Source organism: Pelodiscus sinensis, chromosome 3 (genome assembly GCF_049634645.1).
Source record: "Pelodiscus sinensis isolate JC-2024 chromosome 3, ASM4963464v1, whole genome shotgun sequence".
Taxonomy (NCBI): Eukaryota; Metazoa; Chordata; order Testudines; family Trionychidae; genus Pelodiscus; species Pelodiscus sinensis.
The window spans coordinates 137,201,008-137,227,759 of NC_134713.1; the positions used below are offsets into that span (position 1 = coordinate 137,201,008).

Sequence of the window (26,752 nt, forward strand, 5' to 3'; positions counted from 1 at the left end):
CTGTTTAAAACTGTAATTCTATGGATACATTACAGCCTTCCAAGGATTAGAATGCAACAATTTACTGATTTCCTCACCAGTGGCCCCAAGCCTTCTTACATACATGCAACAGTACAGGCAGTCCCCGGGTTACGTACAAGATAGGGACTGTAGGTTTGTTCTTAAGTTGAATCTGTATGTAAGTCGGAACTGGCGTCCAGATTCAGCCGCTGCTGAAACTGACCAGCGGCTGACTACAGGAAGCCAGAGGCAGAGTTGCTCTGCCCGGACTTCCTGGAATCAGCCTCTGATCAGTTTCAACAGGCTGAATCTGGACGCCAGTTCCATACAGATTCAACTTAAGAACACCAGGCGTCCACAAGACACACCGCAGTCCCGCCACCCGGGTCCTCCGCGGCTTTGCTCCGCGTCTCCCTGGTCTGCTGGAGACCAGCAGACCAGGGAGACGGGGAGCAAAGCCGGGGAGCACGCAGACAGCGGACAGCCCAGACGCGCCGCGGCTGTCCCGCTGCCGACATCCTCAGAGGCTTTGCTCCCCATCTCCCTGGTCTGCTCGTCTCCAGCAGACCAGGGAGACGCGGAGCAAACCCCGTTCGTAACTGCGGATCCGACATAAGTTGGATCCACGTAACTTGGGGACTGCCTGTAGTTCAAATGTAACAGTACATTTCTGAGTTGGATTGTGAGCTTTTCAAAGCAGGGACCTTGCTGCTTCATGCTTTTGGTAAAATACAATATATGCCACTCAGTCTAAAAGGCCCTCAATCCTGCAAACCAGCCTGGGCTTAACTTTAAGCCCAAATTGTCCCATGGATGTCAATGAATTTACTTACTTCTGTAAAATTAAATGCATGCAATATTAGCACGACTAATCCATATCTAATAATCTAAAATACAGTCGCCTGCTTTTCGGAAATGATGAGCACTCACAACTCGCACACAAGTCAATGGTGTAAACACTCAGTATCTTTGAAACATTAGACAATTTTATTTTAGACCACTAGATATTGATTTAGGTAATCCTGGATGACAACTAATTGTGTTTTTAAAAAGTGTACTTTTCATAAACTATAATCAGAGAAAAGAATAATGTGAATTATAAGTTATGGGGAGACCTTAGGAATTAAATATATTTCAAAGACTTGTTTCATTCAATTTAAAGAGTGAACAATTTTAGAATAAATTACACTTAAAGAATCTTTGTTACTACAGTGCTTTATGGAAATAAGAATTGTAATCAATGCTAACAAAACTTGATCTGAAATGCCAGACAAATCAATGACTAAGTTTTGAAATTCTAGTTAAATATATTTGATTTGTTTCTCAATAGAGTGAAGAAACTTCACTGATCTTCTTTTGGCATGATCCTGCACTCATGTAGGTCAATGCCAAAAGTTCCCATTAGCATACTGTAGTTTCAGAACTCTAGTGAAAATGCAATGTTATGGTTGAGCTAAAGTTCTACGAGTTAGTTAAATCACCAGCTTTACATTATTTCATTCCTTTTATAAACTAGTTATTATAGGTAATAGCAATTTTAACATTTGTTCTAATACTCCAGTCATGTCAAAGACTAAACAACTAACACAATCTGGCTCTAGACACAAAGTACTATGAAATACAGCACCAATAAAAATTTCAATTGTACATTTTTTTGAAATAACTTCTCTGAAAAAAACAAAAACAACAGAGGAATAAACAAAATAAAACATGCTTGGCATGATATACAAAACTTAGTTATTTCACTACACAGTAGTAACAAGTCATTTCAAATGCAGGTTGATGAAACTTTATACCACCAAACAAAATATTTACTTCAGCCTTAGGGTTCTTTTATACAGAATAAAAAAGGTATGCATCCCAGTGTGGGGTCTTATCATTATGTTAGATTTTATGTAAATACAAAACAAATTTGGGAAACAAGTAATTTATGGAAGAAACTCAAAATTCCTTCAAAAATTCCTTACCCAGATCTTCATTCTGCCTTTCATAACCATAAAAACATGAACCGCTGTACTTACCATCTGGTGGAAGCTGACTAGCAAATTCAGCTGGTAAAGTCAGAAGAGCATAGTCTTTCAATGCAGCTAGCCAAAGGCGACTAAGAATAGGCAGCTCAGGTTGTACGAGTGTTATCAAACTGTCTGGAGGTAGCTCATCTGCAGTACCAAAATCATCATCATCATCATCTGTACTCTTTATTGCTCGCTTTGGTTTGGTTTCTGCTTCCTTTTTAATTTTCATAGCAACAACATACACCTATAAAACAGATACAATATTTTTGCTTTAAAATGCAAACAAGAAAAAAAAATCTTTCAATCAAATGACAAATTGTACCAGTAAATTATCTTTATGTTATCTTCTATAGAATATCATGAATAGTTTTACATTTTTGTGATGATCTGAGACTACTTTAAAAATTACCCTAAAATATCATACTGGAAAATTATCAGCTACATAACCGATGGAAATAAAGGTAGGATAAATGGAAAAGCTATTAGGTTTTATCAATCTATATTTCCAAGCTAAATCTGAGTTTGCTGACAACAATTAGAGAAGAATTCAAAGCCAATATGGCTACTCAAAACTTTTAGCCTGAAGAGTGTCAATGAGGGCTCTTCACACAGAAAATGCTCTAATTTAACTAAATTAAATCCATGTGGGAATCACTTTAGTTACATGAGGCAACACACTTGTAGGTTTACTCTTAAATCAGTTTAGTAAAGAAAATAATCAATTTAGTTTCATTCAGGGAATCAGGTCACTTTCTGTGTAGCTCAGACTTTGTGAATGAGAATTTCTTCTTTATTTTTGACTGTGTACTATTCTTTAGAGGGTCTAAAAATTGGTATCTATGGGACCCAAATTGATGGACTGAAGGAACATTTTAGAGACATACACAAGGATACATTATGCAAACAAGCAGAAAGGCTGGGGGAAAAAATCTGCAATGGAACAAAAAAGCAGTGTTTTTAGAAAAGAAATATAGCCGACATAAATGTCCCCACACAACAGATGCTTTGCTTCAGATCAATGCTGAAAATAGCTCAACACTACAGGGCTAAGGTGCTAATACTTTCCTTATTTTCTCAAAGTAACTTCCAAGGAAATTAATTGCAAGAAAATCTACAGTATGTTAATGCAATAGAGAAAACAAAGGCATGCTTGTGCTCAGCTTCCTCAAAACACTTGTAGTCCTTTAGTCATTAGAAATAACACTTCAGAAAACAAAGTACAATGGCTTATATATAGCTAAGTTCAAACAAAGCACATTCTTTAATCATTATTTTTATCCTTGCATTATAAAAGTTATAGTGCAAATAGTTTCAGAAAACCTTTAGTCAGACTTCCACCTATAGGGGTTCCATTTGGTATACTATATTCAGGGTCTTCTGTAATAGCTTTCATGTCACTTGGGGTCATTAAATATACCCATATGTAAAAGGTAATTCACAATACAGTAGTTCCAGCCAACAAAAAGAGCATCACAGCCACTAAAAATACAGATTAAAATGTTAACTTAAACCTGAACATTTTCACAGCAATTTAGAGATCAGGTTAATCATTCAGACAAGTGATGGGCAATCTAGGCTAGTGGCCTCAGTAGGCCACAAGACAGTCGTAAACAAGACTGTTTTCCTGGGTTTGGGTACTCTTGGTAACTGCACTGGAGTACCTAGAATTTGTGTGTTGACTGAACCATAGCAACACTTTGATTGGATGCACGAGCTCTCAAAGTCAATGTTGGGTTCAATCAGCATGCACTTCACTTCACTTCACTTCACTTCACTTCACTTCACTTCACTTCACTTCACTTCACTTCACTTCACATGCTCTTGCTTCATGTGTGGGTCACTTTAGTAATATTGGTAGGAAAAAAACTATATGGATGGAAACCAACAGAACCTGACAACTCTGCATGTGGGCAATGGGAAACAAAACATCTTGTGGGCCCACACATACAACCCTGATAGGCCACATGCAGCCCACCACTAATTTAGACTCTCTTGGAGCACATTATTTAAATTTTAAAAAATTCTGTCCAATAATTTCTTAAGCTATCTCATCTGACTCCTATGTTAACTTTTGGTCTGATTTTCAGAGGTACTAGACTCCCACTGCTCCCAACACCTTCAGTGATAATGGTGGGAGTTCAGCCCATCTGAAGATAAGGTCATTTTTCTAGAACCTCATCAGACTATCACACTGTGAGAACGACAGTTCGTAATGCTCAGACAAACATTCAGATAGTTTCTCTTTAAAATCCATTTTAATTTAACCACTAGAATTTCCAGACTTTTAAAATACAGATTAAAATGTTAAATTAAACCTGAACATCTTTATAGCAATTTAGAGATCAATTCCATTATTTAGACTGCCTTGCAGCCTGTATTGTTGTTTGTGAAATCCATCATTTTTAGATACTTGAACCTTCCTTGGTCCCCCACATTCCCAAACAATGACTTCAGCAGCCCTGTTGTTTACTATTTCCTTTTTGGGGAAATTCCTGGCTATGCTTTGATTTGACAGCTCATCTTTGAATTTTGTTTTTAAATTAACAGGTAGGGGCATTGGACGGAAACTGACATCTGATAAAGTCTGAAAATTCTGTGAGGGCCTGGATGTGCACAATGGATGGGATAGAGGAAATGGGGAGTCATGGGGAGAAGAGTGAATAGAAGCAACATGTCAATTGTGGACAAGTTGGCTAGAAAGAAGATGAAGCATTGCAGTGATAGGTATGGAGAAACAAAAGCTGGAGAGAGTGAGAGGAAGTCAGAAAAGCTGGAAAAGACAAGTCTAGGGGCTGGCTGGATAGATGCCTAGAAGGATGAGAAGTTGCAGCTATGCTACAGTAACTAATCCAAGGCATAAGGTAAATATTTAACACCGAATGTTTACCTCGGCCCAAGCTTTCAAAACTGCCAGTTTTTCCATAGTCGTGGCACTCTCTCGATAAGGCTGACTGGAAGACCCCTTTCCTGCTTGCACTTTGTCCAGGGAGGAAACAAGGAGATTGTGAACTCGGCGAAGATCATTCAGGTCACTTACAACCCCACTTCCTATCCATGTGCTGCACACCTACGCAAGAAAATTTTAAATCATTCTCCAAGATACCTGCTTGAACAAGCACAGATTTTATGCAAAGATAAAATAGTTCTGTAATATGTTCTAACAGTGAATCATCCTCTTAAGTACACATGCTTGATGCTGTAACACCACATAATGGAACCAATTTAGAGGAATTCAGTAAACCCTAAAAATGTAAAGATTTCCAGTGCGGATAAGGTCTGTGACAAGTCTTGTGACATTTTACTAGCTCTGCCTGCAATGAGCTGAATAATGCACCTTCCCTCCAACTCCTTTCTGAAGAGACAAAAGCTGTGAACTGGAGGTATTTTCTAGTATTCCTGCAAACTGAAAATATGACCATGGGAGATGGATTCTCTTGCTTGACGACACCCAATGCCACCTAGAAGGTGGGAAAGCAGTATTCCCTCATCACCTTTGTGAGGGACCTAAGTTCCTCCTCTATCCAACATCATCTTCACCACAACAGGTTCCCCAATCAAGTTGAAGGGAACAAATGTTGTTATGCCTCTTCCATAGTAATAGGACCTTCCACTCCTCTGCAAAGCCATGTTACAATGTAATTTTATACCTCTGTCAACTAGAGGAGGTGATAGCAGAATATTCAAGCACATATGAACAGGAGAGTTAGGCAAAGTAGAATCTTAATCCACTTCACTGTAAACAGTATCAGCAGACTCCCCCATACATGGACGGAAGATAGTGGAAGAATTTTGTGTATCTCCTTCCCTGCAACAAGGGCAAGTGAAACCATTTTCCCTGGACAGTGGGGGAGAAAAGAGGCAGATTCATGGAACTCAAATTTCTTTAAAAATGTATCACTCTTAGCTTTCTAGTGCAGCTGGACAAAAAAAGAAAACATTCTCCACAAAAAAAAAATCCTGTCAATTTCTTTTCTGTTTCTTTTAAGTTTTCCAGACCAGCTATTTTTGCTGGTTAAATTCTCGGGGAGCCAATGGAGTTCACTCTCCCAAAAGAAGCTCCCTGCTCTTTCTAGGTCCATGGAAGCCCTAACTTAATGGACAAGGGGAGAATGCAAACATTCTTGCAGGCCACAGGCTCTCAGCCCTGGAGCAGTGAGCCCTTCAAAGTATATACCATACCTCTCTTGGACAGGCATAGGAAAGACTTCTATAAAACCTTGTTAAAACAAATTCACAAGCCCTTAGAGGGAGCTGTAACACAAATGCCAAACAAAGCCATCCTCCTCCCCCCTGGCAAACAGCAGCCCCATTCATTGTAGCATTATCACAAAAGAGAAAACAACACAGTTCAGTATCACTCATATAGGCTCATGTCCTTTCCAAACATAGAATATAAACTTCTCACAAAGTTAATGCCCAATCATTTAACCCCACTAATGAGCTAGCACTCAAACATCAAATGGGTGTCAAATGAGGAAGATGAGGTTTGGAAGATGTTAAAAGAGATTTAAATGTTTTCATACAAACTCTGTAAATTATTTCCTCATCCTAGCATTGAATGCAGAAGAAACTTTAAATAGGGTGAAATGGACAGTTACGCATGGTATCAGTCAGAATCAAAGAAAGACTCACAACCTGAGTTAAAACCGTATACTCAATGGTAAATCACCATTACCTCAAATTATTTGATTGGATTAAAGGTACCTATTTCTCAACAGTTCTATTAGCCACACAACAATCAAAACAAACACCATTGTATGCAAGTCCCTTGTTCAGTTATGATTAGTGGCAGAATATTATTGAAGTTCTTAATAACCCTACTAATGGACCAGAACCCTTCATTTAAATTCAGACATCAATAAAGCTATTAACCAGTATTTACATGTGGCTGTTTCCTACTAGTTGCAGAATAAATAAGAAAATAAAAAGTTTTCTTAATAAAATGTCCGAAGGATTTCCACAATACTGAATAACCAAATATATTACCTGGAGCCTCTTATAATACTCTTAATTTATAGAGTTACATCATAAGTTTCCAAATTTTCCAGTAGTAGGGGTATTTCCTACAATGTTTCTTTTCTCACTTTTTTCCTAAGGGAAAAAAATTGCACTCTCTCTCTCTCTTACTCTAAAAGCATGAAATATGTCAAGTTTTTAATACATAGTCTTTATATTTTTCTCTGTACCTGGCAGGCTTTTGCTGTTATGTCAGAAGGAGTATCTTGGGAAAAAGCTGGTCTTAGAGCAGCTCCAACCTACGTAAAAAGAAAAACAAACTGATAATACTTTTTGTGTATGTAATGAAGTCAGTGTTCCAAAAGAAGGAATCTCTTGCCTGGGCAAGTTTGATATTACATTTGTGTATAGAGTAGGGATGTTAAAACGTGAGTTTTCTGGTAAACATGTAACTGCTGAAATTTTCAGTGGGTACACATTTATACGAGGGGAAGTAGCTCCGTGGGAGCTGGTGCATGCAGGGAGTCAGCTTAAAAGCCAGCTCCCCATGAGCACCAGCTCCCGCCTGCCCTTTGAGCTGCTGCCTCTGTATTAAAGACAGCAGTGGTGGGAATGGGGGTGGTGGTGGTTGTGGGGGGGAGCCAGTACACATGGAAAGCCAGCTTTTAAGCCGATTCCCAGAGCCTCCTGCCCCCTCCCTGCGCTGCCAAACTCCATGAGCACCAGCTCCTGCCTCCCCTCTCCCCACAGCTGCAGCTTCTAACAATAAGTCAGTGGTACTCTGGAATAATAAACAGGGATGTAAAGGGGAGAGGGAGAGAGCGGGAGCCACTCCTAGGTTAAGCCGGCTTAAAAGCCAGTTCCCCCCAGCACCATCTCCGTGGTGCAGGGGAAGGGAATAAGGGTATGTCTACACTACCCTCCTACTTCGAACTAGGAGGGTAATATAGGCATACCGCACTTGCAAATGAAGCCTCATTCCACGAGGAGTAACGGTAGTTCGGACTAGGAAGCCTAGTCCGAACTACCTAGTCCATGCCACGTGTAGCCGTGCGGCACGGGGTTCGAACGAGCCGGGATTTAAAAATGGCGGCACCCGGCTTATGCAAATGAAGCCCGGGAAATTCAAATCCCGGGCTTCATTTGCAAGTGCGGTATGCCTACATTACCCTCCTAGTTCGAACTAGGAGGGTAGTGTAAACATACCCTAAGGGAGGCAGGACCACAGCGGTCCCGGAGCCAGCGCAAGCTGGGACTGCTTAGTCCCTGCTCGCTCCAACCCCAGGAGCTAACCCTGCTGTGGCTCTGCAGTTTAAATGTAGTAGGAACAGGGCTGCCTGCTGGATTCCATCGACTACTCGATTAGCCAATAAATCGCAACGTAACATTCCTAATAATAAACTCAGATCTCCTAACTTCCATTCCCATATGTTCACATATTTCTTGCCCAATTTACAGAACAGGGACATAAAACATAAATGTACACCCTACTATTTGGATTTCAAGGATCAGTGGTTATTGATTTTTTGAAACTTTTGCCAGTAACTAAATTATAATAAATAGATGGAAGAGATACAGAAATAATTTTGAAGGAGTAAATAAAATGTCTGCAGTACATTCTTCCACACACAACACTCTTTCACAAGTTATTTAAAAATATAAACTGGCATACTGAGAGAAATATACAATTTCCTAAACATATAAAGAAGGTCTCACATTAGCTTGATACTGCTCCAGTATCACATGACCTGGAAACTCTGGCTCAGGGACTGATGCAAATTTCTTGATAATGTCTTCAAGTGCCTGGAGACCAGCCATCCGCAACTGGTTGCTGTGATCAGTTGCAGCCATGAATGCCATACGGATGAGGTCAGAGAGATGGAGCACTAAAAGATCATCTAAAAATAAAAATAATAAAGCCATTAACTAAGTTAAAGATATCCAACTGATGTCCACTTACAGACACTTGTAACTTTACACAAGTTTCTAACAGGGAGACTATGTTGTTATGTGTAAATTTCACACATATCTGAAAAAAAATCATATTTTGAAAAAAACAATAATATACTTTCTTTTCATTGTTAATATAATTTACCACTTCAGATTTCTGAAATGTCTGTTGTGAAAAACTGAAGAAAAATAAAAGAAAAGGTCATGAGAAAAAATTGCTCTGAATGTTAAACTCCTTCACGGCTGTTTTCAGAACATTTTGCAAAAACAGCTTTAATGACTTGTTCCTCATGTCCACAGAAAACCCTGAATGCAACTGCTGTTACAATCTTATGCCTATAGTGACCCCTGCTGATAAAGGAATATCTGATCAATTATAAAACTCTGGTATGTTAGCCAACCACTAGGTATTGCAGGTAGTAATAAATATTTATTTGGGTGAAAATGAGGTAATTCCTTCACATCTTGGGGAGAAATAGCTGGAGTCTGTTACTGGGGGTAACAGAAAAATGTGTGAAGACTGCAAGGGGTAGAAGAAAATAATTCAGAAATCAGCAACATTTTTGTAAGGACTTTTCTTCATGTGTTTTTCTTTACTCCTTAGCTTTTAATACCAAATACTGTAAGTAATTACTTAAAAAAAATAATTTCCTTATATTATAATATGATACCAAAATAATCATACTTTGTAACTGGTTACGTGGGAAGATTTGTGTAAAATTTAATGTGAGGAAACATTGGGAATACTTAGGGTTTACAGATTGACAAAATGCTACACAGCTTTTGAAGTTAATCTAAAATGTGGAAGGGGTAATTTACCAATGCTGAAAGTGAAAAGTACATTAGGATGCTATAGTTTTTAAAAAAACATCAATTGCAATATTCACACACATAAACAAACCCTTCACCTATCCCTCTCCATTAGGAATGTCAATGGTTACTTCATTAAGGGTGAGGCTTACTCGTTCTTATAGTTTCTGGGGCTATAGTAGCTCCACATCCGCTGCATGCAAGGGCACTCCAGCCAGCCAAAGCAGCCTTGTCCGTGGAGAGCCCAGCTCAACCCAGGCATGCTGCAAGCAGGGGCATTCCAGCCGGCCTAAGTAGCCCCTTTCTGTAGTGGAGGAGCCACTTCAGCCTCGCCATGGTGGATGTGGGATCCACGCCAGCCCATATGGGAAGGAGCAGCCTCTCTTTCTGCCCCCTCTTTTAATCGGTCAACAATTAAACATTATGTTTAACTGGTTAACCAATTAAATAGGATTTTACATCCCTATTCTCCATTAGAGCCATTAACTCCAATTTCCCTAAAACAAATTTCAGGCTCTTCTGTTTAAAAGTAACAATTTCCATTTAAAATTACAATGTGAAAATGAAGTGACCATTTTTCAGCAGGGTCAATTTACTACTTTCCCATGGGAAAAGAACACATCATACAATTCAGCAGTGTGTCATACCTAAGAGATATATATTGCTAATTATGCTGAACTTGAGTTATGGATTTCATTACAATTCAAGGGGGTACAATGTGGTGTTTTGCATTTTCATGTTAGAGCTATGGTTCTCAACCTTTCCAGGCTACTGTACCCCTTTTCAAGAATCAGATTTCTTTTGTATATCTCAAATTTAATCTCATCTAAAAACTACTTGCTTACAAAATCAGATATAAAAATAGTCTCTCATTTTGTCAGTCTGAAATTTTAGTTTGTACTAGCTTTGCTAATGTTTTTTATTTTTCCTGTTGTAAGTCAAGGCAATATCTAGATGAGTTGATATACCCCGTGGAAGACCTCTGTCTACACATGTACCCCTGGCTGGAAACCAGTCTGCTTACAGTATAAGGAGACGTACTTATTGAGTGTTGGTTCTGTCAGGGAAAATGGTCAATGATAAAGGAGAATACCTTAACTGGGCATGTCTAGCTTTTACTAGTTTGTATGGATAGCTTATTCAAGTTTAACTATTACCTAACAAAGTTTTCTCTTTGTTGGTATCTAATATCCTTAACTGACCTCTTAAAGTTTATAGAAAACAAAAACACATGCAAAAGCTTTAATTACTTTTAGGGTTCCTGAGTTTGGCTGAACGGGCCAGGGCTAGATCAAAGTGAGCCTTGTTCGCATTCTCACACAGCATGATAATTCGACACAAGCAATCAGCAGCAAATACACGAGTGGCCCAGCGAGGAGCCACAGAAGGTTTTGATTTATCCTCTTCACCCAGAGTGGTAAACATTGTGTCATCATCCATCTCATCTTTCTTCTCCAATTCTTCATCCTTTCCTCCTCCCAAAGGAGCTGCAGTGCTCATATCTACAAGAGGAGACACACAAAGTCATAAAAGTTAGCAATTCCACTGTCAGCTGTAAACTATTTCTTAAAATTACTATGTGAAGTTGTCAACTCTTACAATCCATTCAAAATGAAAATGGAGACTAAAAGAAATAATAATAGATTTAATAGAAATCATGGCATTTGAAAATGAAGAAGGGCACTGTAAAGAAATATTAATAAGGAAAGATTTTTTTCCCCATCAGCATACTATTACCTAGAAATTAATAAGTAAAACCTCAGGCTATGTCTACACTGGCGTGATCTTGTGCCAGAGATATGCAAATGAGGCTAAGCGTGGAATATTGCCGAGCCTCATTTGCATATCTAATGAGCTGCCATTTTTGCGGAAGAGGCTCTTGCACCAGAAGGAGCATCTACACTGCCCCTTCTTGTGCAAGAAAAACCCTCTTGAGCAGTGCCGTTATTCCTGAAAATAATCAGCGTAGCAGCATTGTGCAAGAGGGTTTTCTTGCGCAAGAAGGGGCAGTGTAGACAGCTCCTTCTGGCACAAGAGCCTCTTCCGCAAAATGGCGGCTCATTAGATATGCAAATGCGGCTCGGCAATATTCCATGCTTAGCCTCATTTGCATATCTCTGGCGCAAGATTGCGCCAGCGTAGACATAGCCTCAGTGTTTAGTTGTCAGAACATCAGAATGATAAGGGATTACACCAAAACAGACAGAGCAACAAAAATAAACTTATCAGAGAGACAAATTAGTCACCCTATTCCTAAAAAATAATGCACACAGGCTGCAGAAAAGTTGGGACATTTCAGGGTGAGAAAGGTTATGCAATATGACAGACCAAGCCCGAATTCATGAGATTCTTTGCAAAAGCATGCCAGAAATTATATGTGGCTGCCTTAAAAATTTGCTTTGCATATGCCAATATGTCTTAGCCTATAAATTTGAAGTTACGAGCTTACTGAAGAGCAGCACTTAGAAATGCATTTAAATATAGTTATGTTGGAGACTATTTGGCCTACTGTACAAGAGTCAATTAAGAGAAAAAGACGAATGCATATTTTACAGATTTTATTTTACAGAATCTATGAAAGAAGATCTTTTAACATCAAGCTCATTAAATAAAGTATGGATCTGGGTATGGGAAAAATGTTAGAATGATAACTAACATGTAAGTAGAAATCTGGTAACACCTTAAAAGGGCTCTCATTTGAATCCATAGTCCACATTATACTTATATAAAATAGTGAACAGGAGAGAAATAATGAGAGATCTAACCACACCTGCTCTGGAAGCTGAAGTGAGGCATAAAATCTTCCAAGAAGGATTCTGAGTGAACGAGTAGCTCAAAATGAGGTTTAATCATTATTGTAAACAGCACATTAATAACTCATAACACCTTATAACTGGAGTTTTACATACAAGTAACACTCTTCCTTCTGCATACCTAATGGATAATGGCTGACCAGAAACTTGTGTACATTCAGCATGTTAGTGGAAAGTTAAAAAAGCAGTCATATGGGCTTTTTCGAATAAAGATGATCACTCACACTGAGAGCATTTCTACACTAGAAACATAAGATGACCTATGTATATTACTGTGGTGATTCATGTCCACACTACCCTCCTGTCAGTGGTGCAAGTCCTCACAAGGAATGCCTCCCTGGCGCAGCATGGGCAGGGTCACTCCAGCCCAGCCAGAGCAGCCCCCGCCCTCCCTCATTTAACTTCTTAACTACTTAAACAGGATTTTACATCCCTAGTATAGGACTGAGAGAATGAGGTCCCAGCACCACATGAATCTTCCTGCTGAGAGCCCAGGGGCTGCACACATTTTGCAGCTTCCCCAAGACTCCCAATTTGCACTAGGAGCCACCTGGACTACAAGGACGGAGCTCTCACTGGGAGCCCATCAGTGGTGAGGATCAGAGAGCCCCAAGGGGCAACTAGGCACCTGGTGGCAGGGAGTTGAGAGCTAGGCTACCACCAGTGGAGAGTGTGAAGCCAGGCTCCGAGTGGCGAGCTGGAGAAAGACAGGCTCCTGGTGCCAGAGACAGCCATACCAGGAGAACATAAGAACATAAGAACGGCCATACTGGGTCAGACCAAAGGTCCATCTAGCCCAGTATCCTGTCTGCCGACAGTGGCCAGCACCAGGTGCCCCAGAGAGGGTGGACCGAAGACAATGATCAAGCGATTTGTCTCCTGCCATACCTCTCCAGCCTCTGACAAACAGAGGCCAAGGACACCATTTTATCCCCTGGCTAATAGCCTTTTATGGACCTAACCTCCATGAAATTATCTAGCTTCTCTTTAAACTCTATTATAGTCCTACCCTTCACAGCCTCCTCTGGCAAGGAGTTCCACAGGTTGACTACACGCTGTGTGAAGAAGAACTTTCTTTTATTAGTTTTAAACCTGCTACCCATTAATTTCATTTGGTGTCCTCTAGTTCTTCTATTTAGGGAACGAATAAATAACTTTTCTTTATCGGCCCTCTCCACACCACTCATGATTTTATATACCTCTATCATATCCCCCCTCAGTCTCCTCTTCTCTAAACTGAAAAGTCCCAGTCACTTTAACCTCTCTTCATATGGGACCCGTTCCAAACCCCTAATCATTTTAGTTGCCCTTTTCTGAACCCTTTCCAAGGCCAAAATATCTTTTTTGAGGTGAGGAGACCACATCTGTACACAGTATTCAAGATGTGGGCGTACCATAGTTTTATACAGGGGCAGTAAGATATTCTGGGTCCTATTTTCTATCCCTTTCCTATTAATTCCTAGCATCCTATTTGCCTTTTTGACCGCCGCTGCACACTGCGTGGAAGTTTTCAGAGAACTGTCCACAATAACTCAAAGATCTCTTTCCTGATTTGTCGTAGCCAAATTAGCCCCCATCATACTGTACGTATAGTTGGGGTTATTTTTCCCGATGTGCATTACTTTACACTTATCCACATTAAATTTCATTTGCCATTTTGTTGCTCAATCAGTCAGTTTGGTGAGATCTTCTTGGAGTCCCTCACAGTCTGCTTCTGTCTTGACTATCCTAAACAGTTTTGTATCATCTGCAAACTTTACTACCTCACTGCTTACCCCTTTCTCCAGAACATTTATGAATAAGTTGAAAAGGATTGGTCCTAGGACTGACCCTTGGGGGACACCACTAGTTACCCCTCTCCTATCTGAAAATTTACCATTTATTCCTACCCTTTGTTTCCTGTCTTTTAACCAGTTCTCAATCCAAGAAAGGACCTTCCTTCTTATCCCATGGCCATGAGAGTCCAGGGAGCAGCTGGGGTGGGAGCAAGAAGGCAGCCAAGCTCTGAGTAGAGCAGGATCAACCCAGCTGGGAACAGGGAGAGCCTGACTGTGCCCTGGATTAGCTGGATCACCCCCCCCCCCCCCCCCGCCCAGATGCTCCAGTGACTGCCTGGTTTTCTTGTCAAATTCACAGCTCCAGTATGGAGCCATGAAATTGACAAGGATGACAGCCAATATAAGGAAACCAATGTTCATAGGGACACTGCATTACCCTAACATTAGCCCTACACCTCTTGTGGAAGTGAGGTTATCATGTCTATGTAGTAGGATACCTACATTGACAGGAGCCAGGCTGCAGTGTGCAACCACTACATGTGAATATTGGATTCCTATGAACACCAAGTGTCCCAAATATTGAACTACTACATACATACACACACACACACACACACACACACACACACACACACACACACACACACACACACGGTAATCAGCTAACTGAGTAGTCGATGGAAATTCCATCTGCTACTCAATTAGTCAATATGGGGGGGAAACTGTAGCGCTGCAGTGAGGTCATCCCTCAGCCCAGGAGCTAACCCTGCTGTGGCTCTAATTTTTAAAAGCCACAGGGTGGGAACCAGTTGCAAGCCAGGACAGCTGATTCTGATAGAGGCAGCAAGGGGAGGTGGGAAGCGACTAGTCGAGTCACTACTTGACTGCCCAAATAAGTATATGGTTATCGGGTAGTTCACTAGTCGACTAGTCGCTTACATATGTAGTCTGGTTTCATCTGATTTGCCCAATAAAGGCAACAAGCATATCTGTCTGCAAATCACACTTTATGACTGCACTTTGAATACCTTTGAAGGCCCTTAGATTGCTTCTCTGATAGCCTGAATACTAAGGAAGAAAAAGAACAAAAACTGAATACAGTGAAACAGATCCTTCAGTCGATGTAAATCAGTAAAGCTCATGTAACCTAGTTGAGGAGCTAGCGCAGCAGTATAAAATTAAAATAAAAAAAAAAAAAATCAAACTAGGACTCCATGAGGTGCCAAGCTCATTCAGAGCTCATTCAGTCTCAAAAAGTAAAACATGCTTAAGTGTAAATAAAATAAATAAGAGAATAAATCATTGAAGGCATGCAAATGAAATTAAAATAAACAAATAATATTTCTTATCACAAATTGTGAAATTATGTAAGTGAATGTAGTGTGGGGCACAGAGAGCAAATTAGGAAAACTCCTTTGCTATCAGCAATAAAGGAAGAAACTGAGATAGACATTACATTCTTAAGGAGAAGAATTGTAATAGTTCAGCCTTATAAGTTACCGGAATTGTTGCTAGACAACTGCTAAAAGCAAAGGCCAGAAAAGTGGGTTACTTATTGCAATGCTCACCCTGTAAGAACTACCTATGTATACAGTAACAGATTTATTTCAAAGTGTGTATGTGTGTATATAGACTATTTAAATTGACCATATTTACCATTTTCTCTTTCTGAGCAAATTAAAATATTACCATCCAAGGTACAGGTGATAAAAGTGAGCATGGATCATGAATCCCATTACAACATAAAAAGCTCTAAATGAATGTTATCTAAATAAATTAATTCTAAAGATATGATGTCTTGTTATAAGAATGTTGTCAAACACTTACCACTGGAAGCTGCTAGGACATCCTTACATAACATTAGCCAGTGTGAAAGTTTTTCCACTGCCAGGGATGAAAGCATATGTCCCAAGGTATCATGAATATCAGAACACAGCTTTCGATCAGTCTCCCGATCTAACATTCCAAAAAGAACTCCCTCGAGGCCAGTCTCTGTTATGTTAACTCCTTGATGCCGGCAATGAATGTCCCGCTGCGAACCAACTGGTGCAAAAGGGTTAATGTCTGTAAAATGAGAGACTAGTTTTCTAATAATCAATTTCTTAACATTTGTGCTTTGAAATTAGGGCAATAGCAACATGAGAAAAGGACATTCTGCATTCATTCTTAGTTGCACAGATCACAGACACAAAGGCATTACTACAATTTGTCGTCAATAAAATCTAAGATAGTTTAACATATTAAGCTTATTAGAAATCAGATTCTACGAGATACCAAGCATCTCCCGTGAAATGATACATACTGTAAACTACCATTAAAATAAATAGACATTGATAGCACTCAATACCTTGCATGAAATGCTCAGAACCTCACAGTAATGGACCCTGGTGAATCTCTTCTGAGTTAAGTTTTAATTGTGCCACACAATACTAGAAGGCATATGATTCTATGATAGAGTGGAAAAATTGTTTATCTGATAATCGATTGAAAGAAGGCAGTAACAGCAGATTCAGTTTTTTAAAAATTGAAAAACACTAAGTATATAACAACCAGCAGACAGCCACATACTTATTATAGAGGGCTTCTGGATATTGCACTTTTTCCTGACCATTCAAATAGGTGAGCAGGAATCATTACTCATTTTAGCAGCCATATTATCAGGATAAAATTATATATGTAAGGATTGGTGCAACTGAGAAATGTGACTGGCTATTAGTTATGCTGCTAACAAAACAAGTCAAAACCTGTTCCCAGTATACAGTATCATTATGCCTTGTGATGGGGGTCTAATAGGCCTTTTCTACCCCCTGCTATAGGATCTGAGGCCCTAACTGGCCCTGCTTACAGAAAACCCATACAGATCAGGCTATCAACAAGTCTTCAAAGGCCTAAAAAAGCCTAATCAATCAGATGGCAGCACATCAGTTAAAAAGGCTTGCCTGTGTTTCTCAGGGATAGTGGCAGGATGAGAGTGGGCTTGGTCTGGGCCTTGTTCTCAAGCACTACAATAAAGAGCTTGTCTTTGAAGTTGTGTTTCTTTGTCTGGTCAAAGGCGCAGATGCACAAATTCTGAGGTTGTTATTTTTATACAGCTATTTTAGGCTGACTGTTAAGTTATAGCACACAACACTTGACTCTGAGCAAGTAGCAGTGATTTGTATTCTAAGGTAGAGAGCACCTGCACAGCCATTCTTGGCCCCATAAGAAGCACTATGAGGTAGGAGGAGTGGGTGGCTACCTCCCCTAACATGCCCATTTTCAAAACCAGCAAAATTAAAAGAAAAGAACCAACGGTAAGAGAGAGGAATAATTTAGAACAATATATTTGGGGGGAAATTCCCATTTCTAATTTGTTCTGAATGTTTAAAAGGCCTGGGCTACAATCTTTACTTTTAGTGGGAAATATGGAAAAGACAAGAAACTCCAAAGGAGAAAGGGTTTGGTTTGGTTTTGTGCACACACAAAATATTAGGAAAGGACACATGCAAGTAACACTCACTGATGCCACTGTTCTCTCTCTCACCAGCATTTTTTGCTAAGCTCATGGCATATTCACACACTTCTGCTGCTTCCCTCTGTGCCAGCTGTCGCAAACATGCCACTGCAGCCCGACGTAGCAGTAAGTGAGAACTGCACAAGTGAACCTGCAATCAGAGCCATTTTCAACTGGTAAATTGCCATGGTTTTATATAAAACTTGTTAGTGATTAATAATAGCCTCTTGCTCAGCTAAATCAAGTACAGATCATGTAAACAGTTACAAAGTGGTGTTGATCTGGCACAGAAAGTCAAAATGCAAGAAGCCAATTAGCTGACAATGTGAATTAAAATTGGTAGAGTCCCTTTATTTACTGACAGGGGTGCAGCAAATTAAACTCACTCATGATCATGTCTTTTTAAAATGAACCTCTGCCTATCAAAAACATGTAAGAGAAACTCACTACATTTGCACACAGATCTTGATCATCTTTCTCCTGTTGGGTGGTGGACCCTTTGAAAATTTGGCTAAAAGTGCCCAGACAAGAACTTTTCACAACATATACACTTAAAAATAAAGTTGATATTTCCCTAGCTGGTGCAGCCATCTGGCTAAAAAGAGGTAACAACTGAGACTGGAAACCCAGGGAATACAATTTGGATTTTAGTCCAGGATTTCTCAATCCTTGGGTTAGTAACCAATACTGGGTACTCAGGATGTTTCAAAGGATCACAGGTCAGCTCCTGCATCTCCTATCCTAGGTGGCTGGCTGGGCTCATGTCACTGCTCTGGGCATTGCAATCTCTGGGATCCCAGCACCACTCAGGTTTGGTCTAGCCACCATGACAACAGGAGTCCAGGTAGGCCAAATTTGAGCAAGTGACTCTTAAACCATATGAGTCAGGTCACAACTCCATTCAGACAAATTTGGTCTAGTCAGAGGTGAGGGGACAAAGCTGAGCAGTGCTATAACCCCAGAAGTTGCAATACCTGGAGTGAAAAGCAGAGCCCAGCCCAGCCAGCCCCACAGCACAGGCTCTGCAAGAGCTGCCACTGTGGCATGAGTGCTGGGCAGGACCTAACTGAACCACTCCAAGATCTTTACCCCTGGACTATTTACTGGGTCCTGACAGACCATGAACATTTACAAATGGATGCTAAGCCCAAAAGGTTGAGAACCACTGTTCTAGATCAATTTACATCATGCTTTAACACTGGTTAGAAACTCTGGAAACTAGGATCCGGTATTGCCAAAAACAGAAATTACAATTTTCAATAAAATGCCTACCAGCAGTACTTAAATCACTCATGACAACAGTCATTAATCCTTCTATGTTCACCTCTAAACCACAGTTTATACCATACATGTCAGTAAGTGCTTCTCAATATGAGAGCTTTCAGATTTCTGTGCTAAGTAACATTTGCTTTTAATCTGCTTTGAACCATCTCAAGTACAAGTAAATATTTTACTTCCAAAAGAATTCTGCAAGCTTCCAACTTTTCTTGAGAGGAAGTAGCTGTACAGGGAATTGTATGTTTTTCCACAAGGGAGGAGATAAAGAGTGCTCTTTTAGAAACTCTAATCTTGAGTTACCCCGGGGAAATATTTTTTTAATAAGTTGAATACACATTTGCTTTCCCTGTATTAACTTGCTATGAGGATGGAAATTGCTTTCCCAAATGAAAGGTCACACAGTGTATAAATATTTAACACTAGGCCTTTATTTCATCCATGGATGTCTCAAGGGTTCAATCTTGAAAAACAGACTTTTAAGGGTCCCTGGAAGTATCATTCTGAAGTTGTTTCAAGAGAACTACAACCAGAGAACATTAGTGTTTTAATTATCGGAAAGATTATTTCCTGCTCTTCATTTTTTAACAATAATGTAGTACAGCGGCATAAAGGAATCTGAAAAGCATGCTGGAAGAGACTGGTGTAAGTTTGATACACAGTGTTGGTTCCAAACAGAAGACAAAAAGCTTTTTACTATTTTCTCCTTCATTTAATTGAGTAAGATTTTCAGCTAGTCCTCTATTCAGCCACCATGTCCACATTTTATTTGTGTAAACAGCTGTGGGAGCATGTACAAAGCCATTTGCAGGTAGGCTTATCATGGAGGGAACCAGATTTTGAAAGCAAAAGGGAAGGAAGAAAAATTAAGAGGTTGAAGGTTATGCTGGAGCAAGGAAAAGACAGGAGAATGGAATGGGAAAAGATTTCAATCAGAAACCATTACATCTTGAGATAACTTCACTGACTACAATATTCCAACTGGGAGTTCTAGTAAGAATGGAATCAACAGAGAAAATTATTTGTCACAGGATGTGGCACACATTAGTCTATTATTCATATGAAACAGAAGGACCCACCTACTACTGTGCTGAGCCATATTTCTCTTACTTGGAATTCTGTGCATGCAGACACGTTTCAAACTATGGATCATACTTAATAACTGAGCACCAGATTACACAAGACAGAGGGACACGTGCTGCAAGTGGGGGAACCTCTAAGGAAAGATTAGACAGCAGATTACAGAGAAGAAGTTCCAGTTTCAGTATAAACAGGCCTGAAAATCCATTTGTCATGATCAGTCCTTCAATAAGTCTATAAGAATCTGGAACACGGGTGGCCAGGGATGGCTTAAAGGAAGGGTCTCTCCCTTGCAACTCATATTTTTGAATGTCTGAGCATAAGTATGATTAACTCCAATTTATTTTTTAAATTTTTAAATAGTTTTTTTTTTTTTTTTAAGATCAAATGTTGGATTTTGCAGGAGTGCTGGTGCAGTATTTATTTATACATGTGGCAATACTCACCTGGGCATCAATGGATGAACATAGGGACAACAGCAAGACACGGACTCTGCCTAGGATTCTGATAGTAGAAGGAGAAATGCCACTTTCCCCCATACACTTCCTTTCTAAACAGCCATATGAGAGGGGGTCCCCCAAATCTCTCTTCTTTTTCATTCATTATTTTGTATGCCTAGGACTTGTTAATGTGTATTCCTCTCCTTTCTAAGCTAAATAGCCCTAGGACTTGATTTCTGTTAGAACTAAGGCCACTTTACACCATTCTGGAAGAGTAAAGGGATTTAACGTGAGCATAACTGTAATCTAAACCCACTTTCTTGCCCCTCTGCATATCCAGAACAGTATAAAGTTACTTTGGGGGTAAATTAGAAAAAGATCTTGGATAAAAGTTTAAATGCCTAAATGCCTTGGGTGCACAAGTCCTTTAATTCATTTTCAATGGAGATTCTGACATTGGAAGCTACTGGGTGCCTTTGAAAACTTTGCCTCTCAACACACACGTATATTTCCTCACAGGCTGCTATCCATTTCTCTTAACTTTCTGCAGGTCTTAATGCTGACATTTCCAGCATCAGGGATATAGGGTGAGAGAGACATCATTTACACTTACACAAAGGCTGGGAACCAGACTGGAGAGGTTGACATGGCGTGGTGCAAACATGTGAAGCTGTTGCAGGCATGATATTGCAGCTGCCTGAACAAGGGAGTCCGAGTGATCTTGTGTGATCGCACATCCCACCAAGCATGAAGAACGGATTGTTGAAATAGTAGGTCCATTACCTAATGGAATAAAGAATTCTTAACAAAGTGACTTTTTTGTATGACTGGCATAGATTTTTAACATTTTAATCACAAAACGTCAAAAACGTGAAGTCTGTGTAATTTATATACCACATCACTTTTCTAAATACATATACTTGAAGTTAACAGCTGTATTACTTCAAAGAAACCCTGTATATAGGATTAGAACTTGTTTTCCATTTTAGTCCAATTTTGACAGTTACCCCCTTAAAGTCTCTAAACAATCAACTAGCCCAAAAAGTCAGGTTTTGCACAACTGATCATTAGCCAGAAAAATTTTGCAGACATTGTTCAGTTAAGTCAGTATTTCTGAGACATGGCACTTGTTAAAATAAGATGAGTTTCAGGTTTTGAAAATCTATTTCATTCAGTAGCTTTGAATAAGATTGCAAGCATAGATCCATTTCTTATAATATCAGACAAAACATTTTAGAATTATTTGCTATGGAGTTAGTTTAAGTTTTGAATACTTGCTACATTTTAGAAGACTATATTTTTGTCAGTTTAGCATACGGATGTGCTGGTAGAGTTTGTTAGCTCCCTCCACTGCATCACCTGGATTCAACAGGTTATAGACTATAGAGGATTTGATTTAAAGACTATACTGCAGTTCAACAAGTGACATTCATCAACTTTTCAGCACAGCTATAATTATAGCAAAATGTTATCTAAGAAAAAAAATTCTGAACAATTTATATATTACATATATCAATTTGTAAATATCTGCCACAAAATAACAAGGAAATTCTTGGGTAAAAATGTTAAGATACAACTATTAGAAGGCTGTAGTTAATGAACAGATTTGAAAGGCATGAAATTTATAATTAATGATTCACTAAGAGCACCAATGATAGCACTTCCTTCAAAAAAACATACCATATATATTTACCAATATCCCTTAAGAATAAATGTTTTTGCTTATAAAGACCAGAGTTACAATAACTGCTATTCAGAGACTTCAGAAAGAAAGCGAAATGCAGTTGCTGGCCTAGTTAGGCAGTCTGGCTTACTGCAGATATCAGAAAATTCCCTGTCAGGAGGGTGAGAGATGAAGGTCTTCCCAGAAGAAATGACAGCTGAGGAGATGGAAGCCGAGAGTGGGTGCCATTAAGAGACCACAAGAGGAGGAAATATAGGCTCAGCTGTCCTGAACTGTGACACCATCAATACACACAGTGAAGATGCAGATCTACAAAGCCTACATGCTAATCACAGATGTCTCATTATCTGCCACCATACAATACTAAACTGCCAGCTGACATTAAGAAAAAAAACAGCATCTATCCTATAGATAATCTTAACTGTATCTTAATGCAATTTTAGATTATAACTTGCCTTGCAGCTCAGGGCCAACTGTAGTTATTATAGCTCCAAGACATCGGCCCAAACACTGATGCACTTCTGTATGTGATGGTGGAACTGTCAAGAGTAGGGTAAGAACTAGAGACAGAGTAGGCTCCACATATCCCCGGTACATTGGCCCACTAGAGTCCACTATCAAGGCAAGTGAATGGAGAGACCAGGTCTATAATAAATCAAAGAGATGTTTGGGTTTCAGTCATAAAAGTTTGTTTAGAGTTTTAAGAATTTATTTATAGTGGATATGACTCTGACCATCTTGTCTAAACATTTCAATTTTAACCCTCTGTTTTTAAGAATATCTGCCACCCCACAATCTGGAACATTGACTTCTAGCCTGAAATTTTCCAGCTTTGGTCTTTGTCTGCAGGAGAATTTTTGTTAGTTTTTTTGAATAAAAATGGCTAACCTGTTTGAGAACGAGATGAAAAAGATGTATGTACTTTTCCAACTACATAAAAAAAATGTGACTTTTTTAATCATTCTGAAGCCTAAACTGTGGTAAAAAGTTGAAATTAGATACAGAAATGGCCCTCAAAAGGTGTGTCTACACTGTCGGGTTTAACTCGAAATAAGCTGCTCAAATTGAGCTATGTCAATTGCATATCTTATTTTGAAATCGGGAGCATCTACCCAGCGCTTATTTCAAAATAGAGCACTCTTCCTCCAACTTCCCTTATTCCTCATACAATGAGGGTTACAGGAGTCAGAGTAAGAAGTCCTCCAGCTTCACAGGATATTAACACTATTTTGAAATAACTGCCTGCTGTGTAGACACAGACTACATTATTTCAGAATAGTGCTAGTTATTTCAAAATAGTGTTTCAGTGTAGAATACCCAAGGAGAAATACCTGAGCCACTGGAAACAGGTTTTCATTTGATAAAGTTATGGCCAATCGAAATTCTCAGTTTATATATAAAGTACATTTTGCACTGAATTTTCTTTCTAAGTTCTTAAAAGTGCAGCTAGGAAAGGCCATACTACTCACATGTAGTTAACTGAGCTGCACTGGAAAAAGGTTGTGAAGGGAAGAGTCCTGGCCTCAGTCAGTCACTGATCACTGATCACACTATGAATGAGGCCAGATGCCTTTGTCTCACATTCAACAAGCTTTCAGGGAAAAAGTTTCAGGGCAACTAATGTGCACAGGAAATGGATTCCCTCTCCTATAGGCTGCAAAGTATGCAGGATTGAGAGTTCCAGTGGCATCTACCAAAATAACTTTACATTATGACTTTTTCTCCCCCATGCCCCCAAAAATGTGGGAAGTTTCATAAAAAGAAAAAGGGTTATTGTAAGTAGATGTTGAGGTTGAACAGTTTAAAGACCACCATGATGCATTAACAGAAACAGGTGAAATAATACTGCAAACGTAAAGTGAACTTTGTCAATATCTAAACACATAGGCACACATAGTATGTTTATTCTACTCCTCTAGTTTAATTACATAATCACATCATCTTTCTCAAATACATAACACTCATTCTATAACGTTAACTACTAATGTTGCACCTTGTAACATTTTTCTCTCTATTTATTTTAACACTTCAGTATATTTCTACTTATTTAGGGGAGGATATCAAAGGCTCAAACAGAAGTATTAGGTGCCTAACTTCCATTTAAAGTTAATGAGGATTAGGCACCTAAATTTCTCCCTCTATCTTTTTATACTGTGCTAAAAATGATTGCTTTTTTTTGTGAAATACTATGTGAGCCTTTGTTTAAAGACTACCACGATGAATTCACAGAAACAGCAGAAATAATATTGCAACTGTAACCTGAACTTTGTCAATATCTAACTTTTGAGAGCTTAAGTAAGGAAATTTAAGAGAATTGGTTGTATTACTAAACCTATCACTAAACAAAGCATATCTTGTTTTTTCAAGTGGCAAGCTATGTTTAGAAAAACTTCTATCAATCCTGTCTCCTCAGAAAGAGGATTACCTCTAGTCCAAGTTCTCTACGGTTAATAATTAAACAAGACATGGGTGGCCTGTGGCTCCAGGAGACTGAGGAAGCACTAGGAACTCAAAATTCTGTGACATTAAACTGCCTCTTCCTGGGGATGAGACGACCCTCTGCTGATGAGTCACAATAGCCAGGTGCTACTTCAAATAATAATTTCTTTTGGAGTAATAGGGAAAAAAGAATGAAAAAGTCTCCTGATATATGGCATAGTTACACAATCTTTTGAGAATAATATTTATAGATAATAGGGATGTTAAAGTTTAACTGATTAACCGATAAGCTGATGCTCATTGGTTAATGCTATCAGTTAAACTCTGCCCCGCCCCTGGGGAGGCGGATTCACTGTGGCAGCAAAGACTCCTCTGCAAGAGCAGAGCTAACAGAGGCTGGTGGCCCTGCTTCTGGGGAGGCTTCGCTGTTGGCTCTGCAGTGTGAAGCTAATTTAAGCTTTATTCTGCAGAGCCCTCCTCCCCCCCCCCAAAAAAACATGTAACTGCTAAGATTTTTCAGTTACACGGTAACCTTATTAAATGTCTTTTAACATCCCTAACAAGTACGGTAATTTTTCTTTCTATCTTGCTCCAGAGGGTCTTTTACTATTCTATTTAACTGACTTTGTAGAATTCATTGCCAAGGGATCATGAATGCATCTACATTCCTTTAAGATACTACTTTAACTTTTAATGCATTTTTCTTCTCAACTATCTGATAACTGATTTTAATTCATTGTTCTATAAAATGGAGTAATTTCTTTACATCTTGAGATGACTGAGCATAATTAGGCATTTGCCTAAAGTAACTATTCTAAATCAGGTTAGTTTGTTGCTCAGCACACTGCACTACAAAGTCCCTAAAGAAACTATTTACAGCAAACAAGATCTTCCTCTCCCATTTATATTTACACTCTTTGGTGTATGGCCTAACTATTTTTACTTTTGTACAGCATTTTTTTGCTGTTAATGGTAATACATTAATCGTAAACCCACTAAATGGTTTTTAAATTCTTTTTTATTTACCTGGACTTCAGGTGAGGTTCCATCTTGTGCCAGTGCCAACAGAATACTGACACTGGTTTTCAGATGCTGCCCAGAACCTATGCCACCCACATAACGATGGAGACAGCCAAGAGCCAATGAATGACCAGTTCTTGACACAACATCTCGAGCAGATTTTAACCTATCAACATTAAAACACAAATCAAAGTATGTGCTAGATACTAAGGAAATGATTGTCTGAGTGTAAGAAAAACAAAACCTCAGTTCCCAACAGTACTATTTGTTACCTTTAAAAATAAATAAATAAATAAATAAGAATGCAAACTTTCTGGGAAGATATCATTGAAAAAAAAAATCAAAGGAAAATATTTAATAATTTATTATTAACTCCTCATATTCAATAGCTTGTAAAGTTATTCTGATTTTACTGTAATTCCTTTCTTCTGAGAAGTATTTGTTTCCGACATTTTAGATAAGCAATATTTTTATAACTGAAAGGACATGATTCGCTTAAACCATCTCTTTTCTGAACGTTGCAGACCATTGAACACTGTTATCCAGAAAACTCATTGCTAAATTACTGCAAAGCTTAAAACAATCAAGAATGGAAATATAAAGAGACTTATTGGAGGACTGAAGGGAGTGCAGCTGAATCCTCTGAAATAGTGCCAGCTCACTTTTAAATCTTTTTAGATCCAACTGTTTCTCACTGCAATAAGTTTCATTATGAAGTTTTTAAAAAAAATAAACTTTTATTCAAAAATTGTGTGATGCCAAGAAACACAAGGGAACATTGCAAGACTCTGAATTGGGGATTACGTAAGTAGTGATATAAGTTTTCTTATGGATGCTTGGCCAGATTTTAGCCCCATCTACTACAGCTGTGACAACTATAAATAACTAGCTGCAGTTACCCGGCATTGCTCGAGAAAACTGATATAACTGAGGTGAGGAGCCTGAGGAGAGGTAGGGGGAAGGGAGCTGCATGCCTGTCATCAGCGCCCGAGCCCACCC

At 39.1% G+C, this 26,752-nt stretch overlaps 1 protein-coding gene across 7 annotated transcripts in view; it reads right to left on the reverse strand.

Moving 5' to 3' along the window:
* HEATR5B (HEAT repeat containing 5B) overlaps positions 1-26,752 on the reverse strand; it is a 95,361-nt gene that overhangs the window by 18,814 nt on the left and 49,795 nt on the right. For 4 of the 7 annotated variants that reach the window (XM_075924950.1, XM_075924949.1, XM_075924951.1 and 1 more), the window contains exons 19-28: positions 25,760-25,919; positions 22,750-22,939; positions 21,224-21,393; positions 17,822-17,966; positions 16,150-16,386; positions 10,982-11,233; positions 8,688-8,869; positions 7,202-7,270; positions 4,903-5,082; positions 2,022-2,259 (exon numbers count right to left, since the gene is read on the reverse strand). In XM_075924950.1, the coding sequence (XP_075781065.1) occupies positions 2,022-2,259; positions 4,903-5,082; positions 7,202-7,270; positions 8,688-8,869; positions 10,982-11,233; positions 16,150-16,386; positions 17,822-17,966; positions 21,224-21,393; positions 22,750-22,939; positions 25,760-25,919 (1,823 nt within the window). The remainder of the gene's footprint in view (positions 1-2,021; positions 2,260-4,902; positions 5,083-7,201; positions 7,271-8,687; positions 8,870-10,981; positions 11,234-16,149; positions 16,387-17,821; positions 17,967-21,223; positions 21,394-22,749; positions 22,940-25,759; positions 25,920-26,752) is intronic. The other 3 variants (XM_075924954.1, XM_075924953.1, XM_075924952.1) reach the window with 3 other exon arrangements.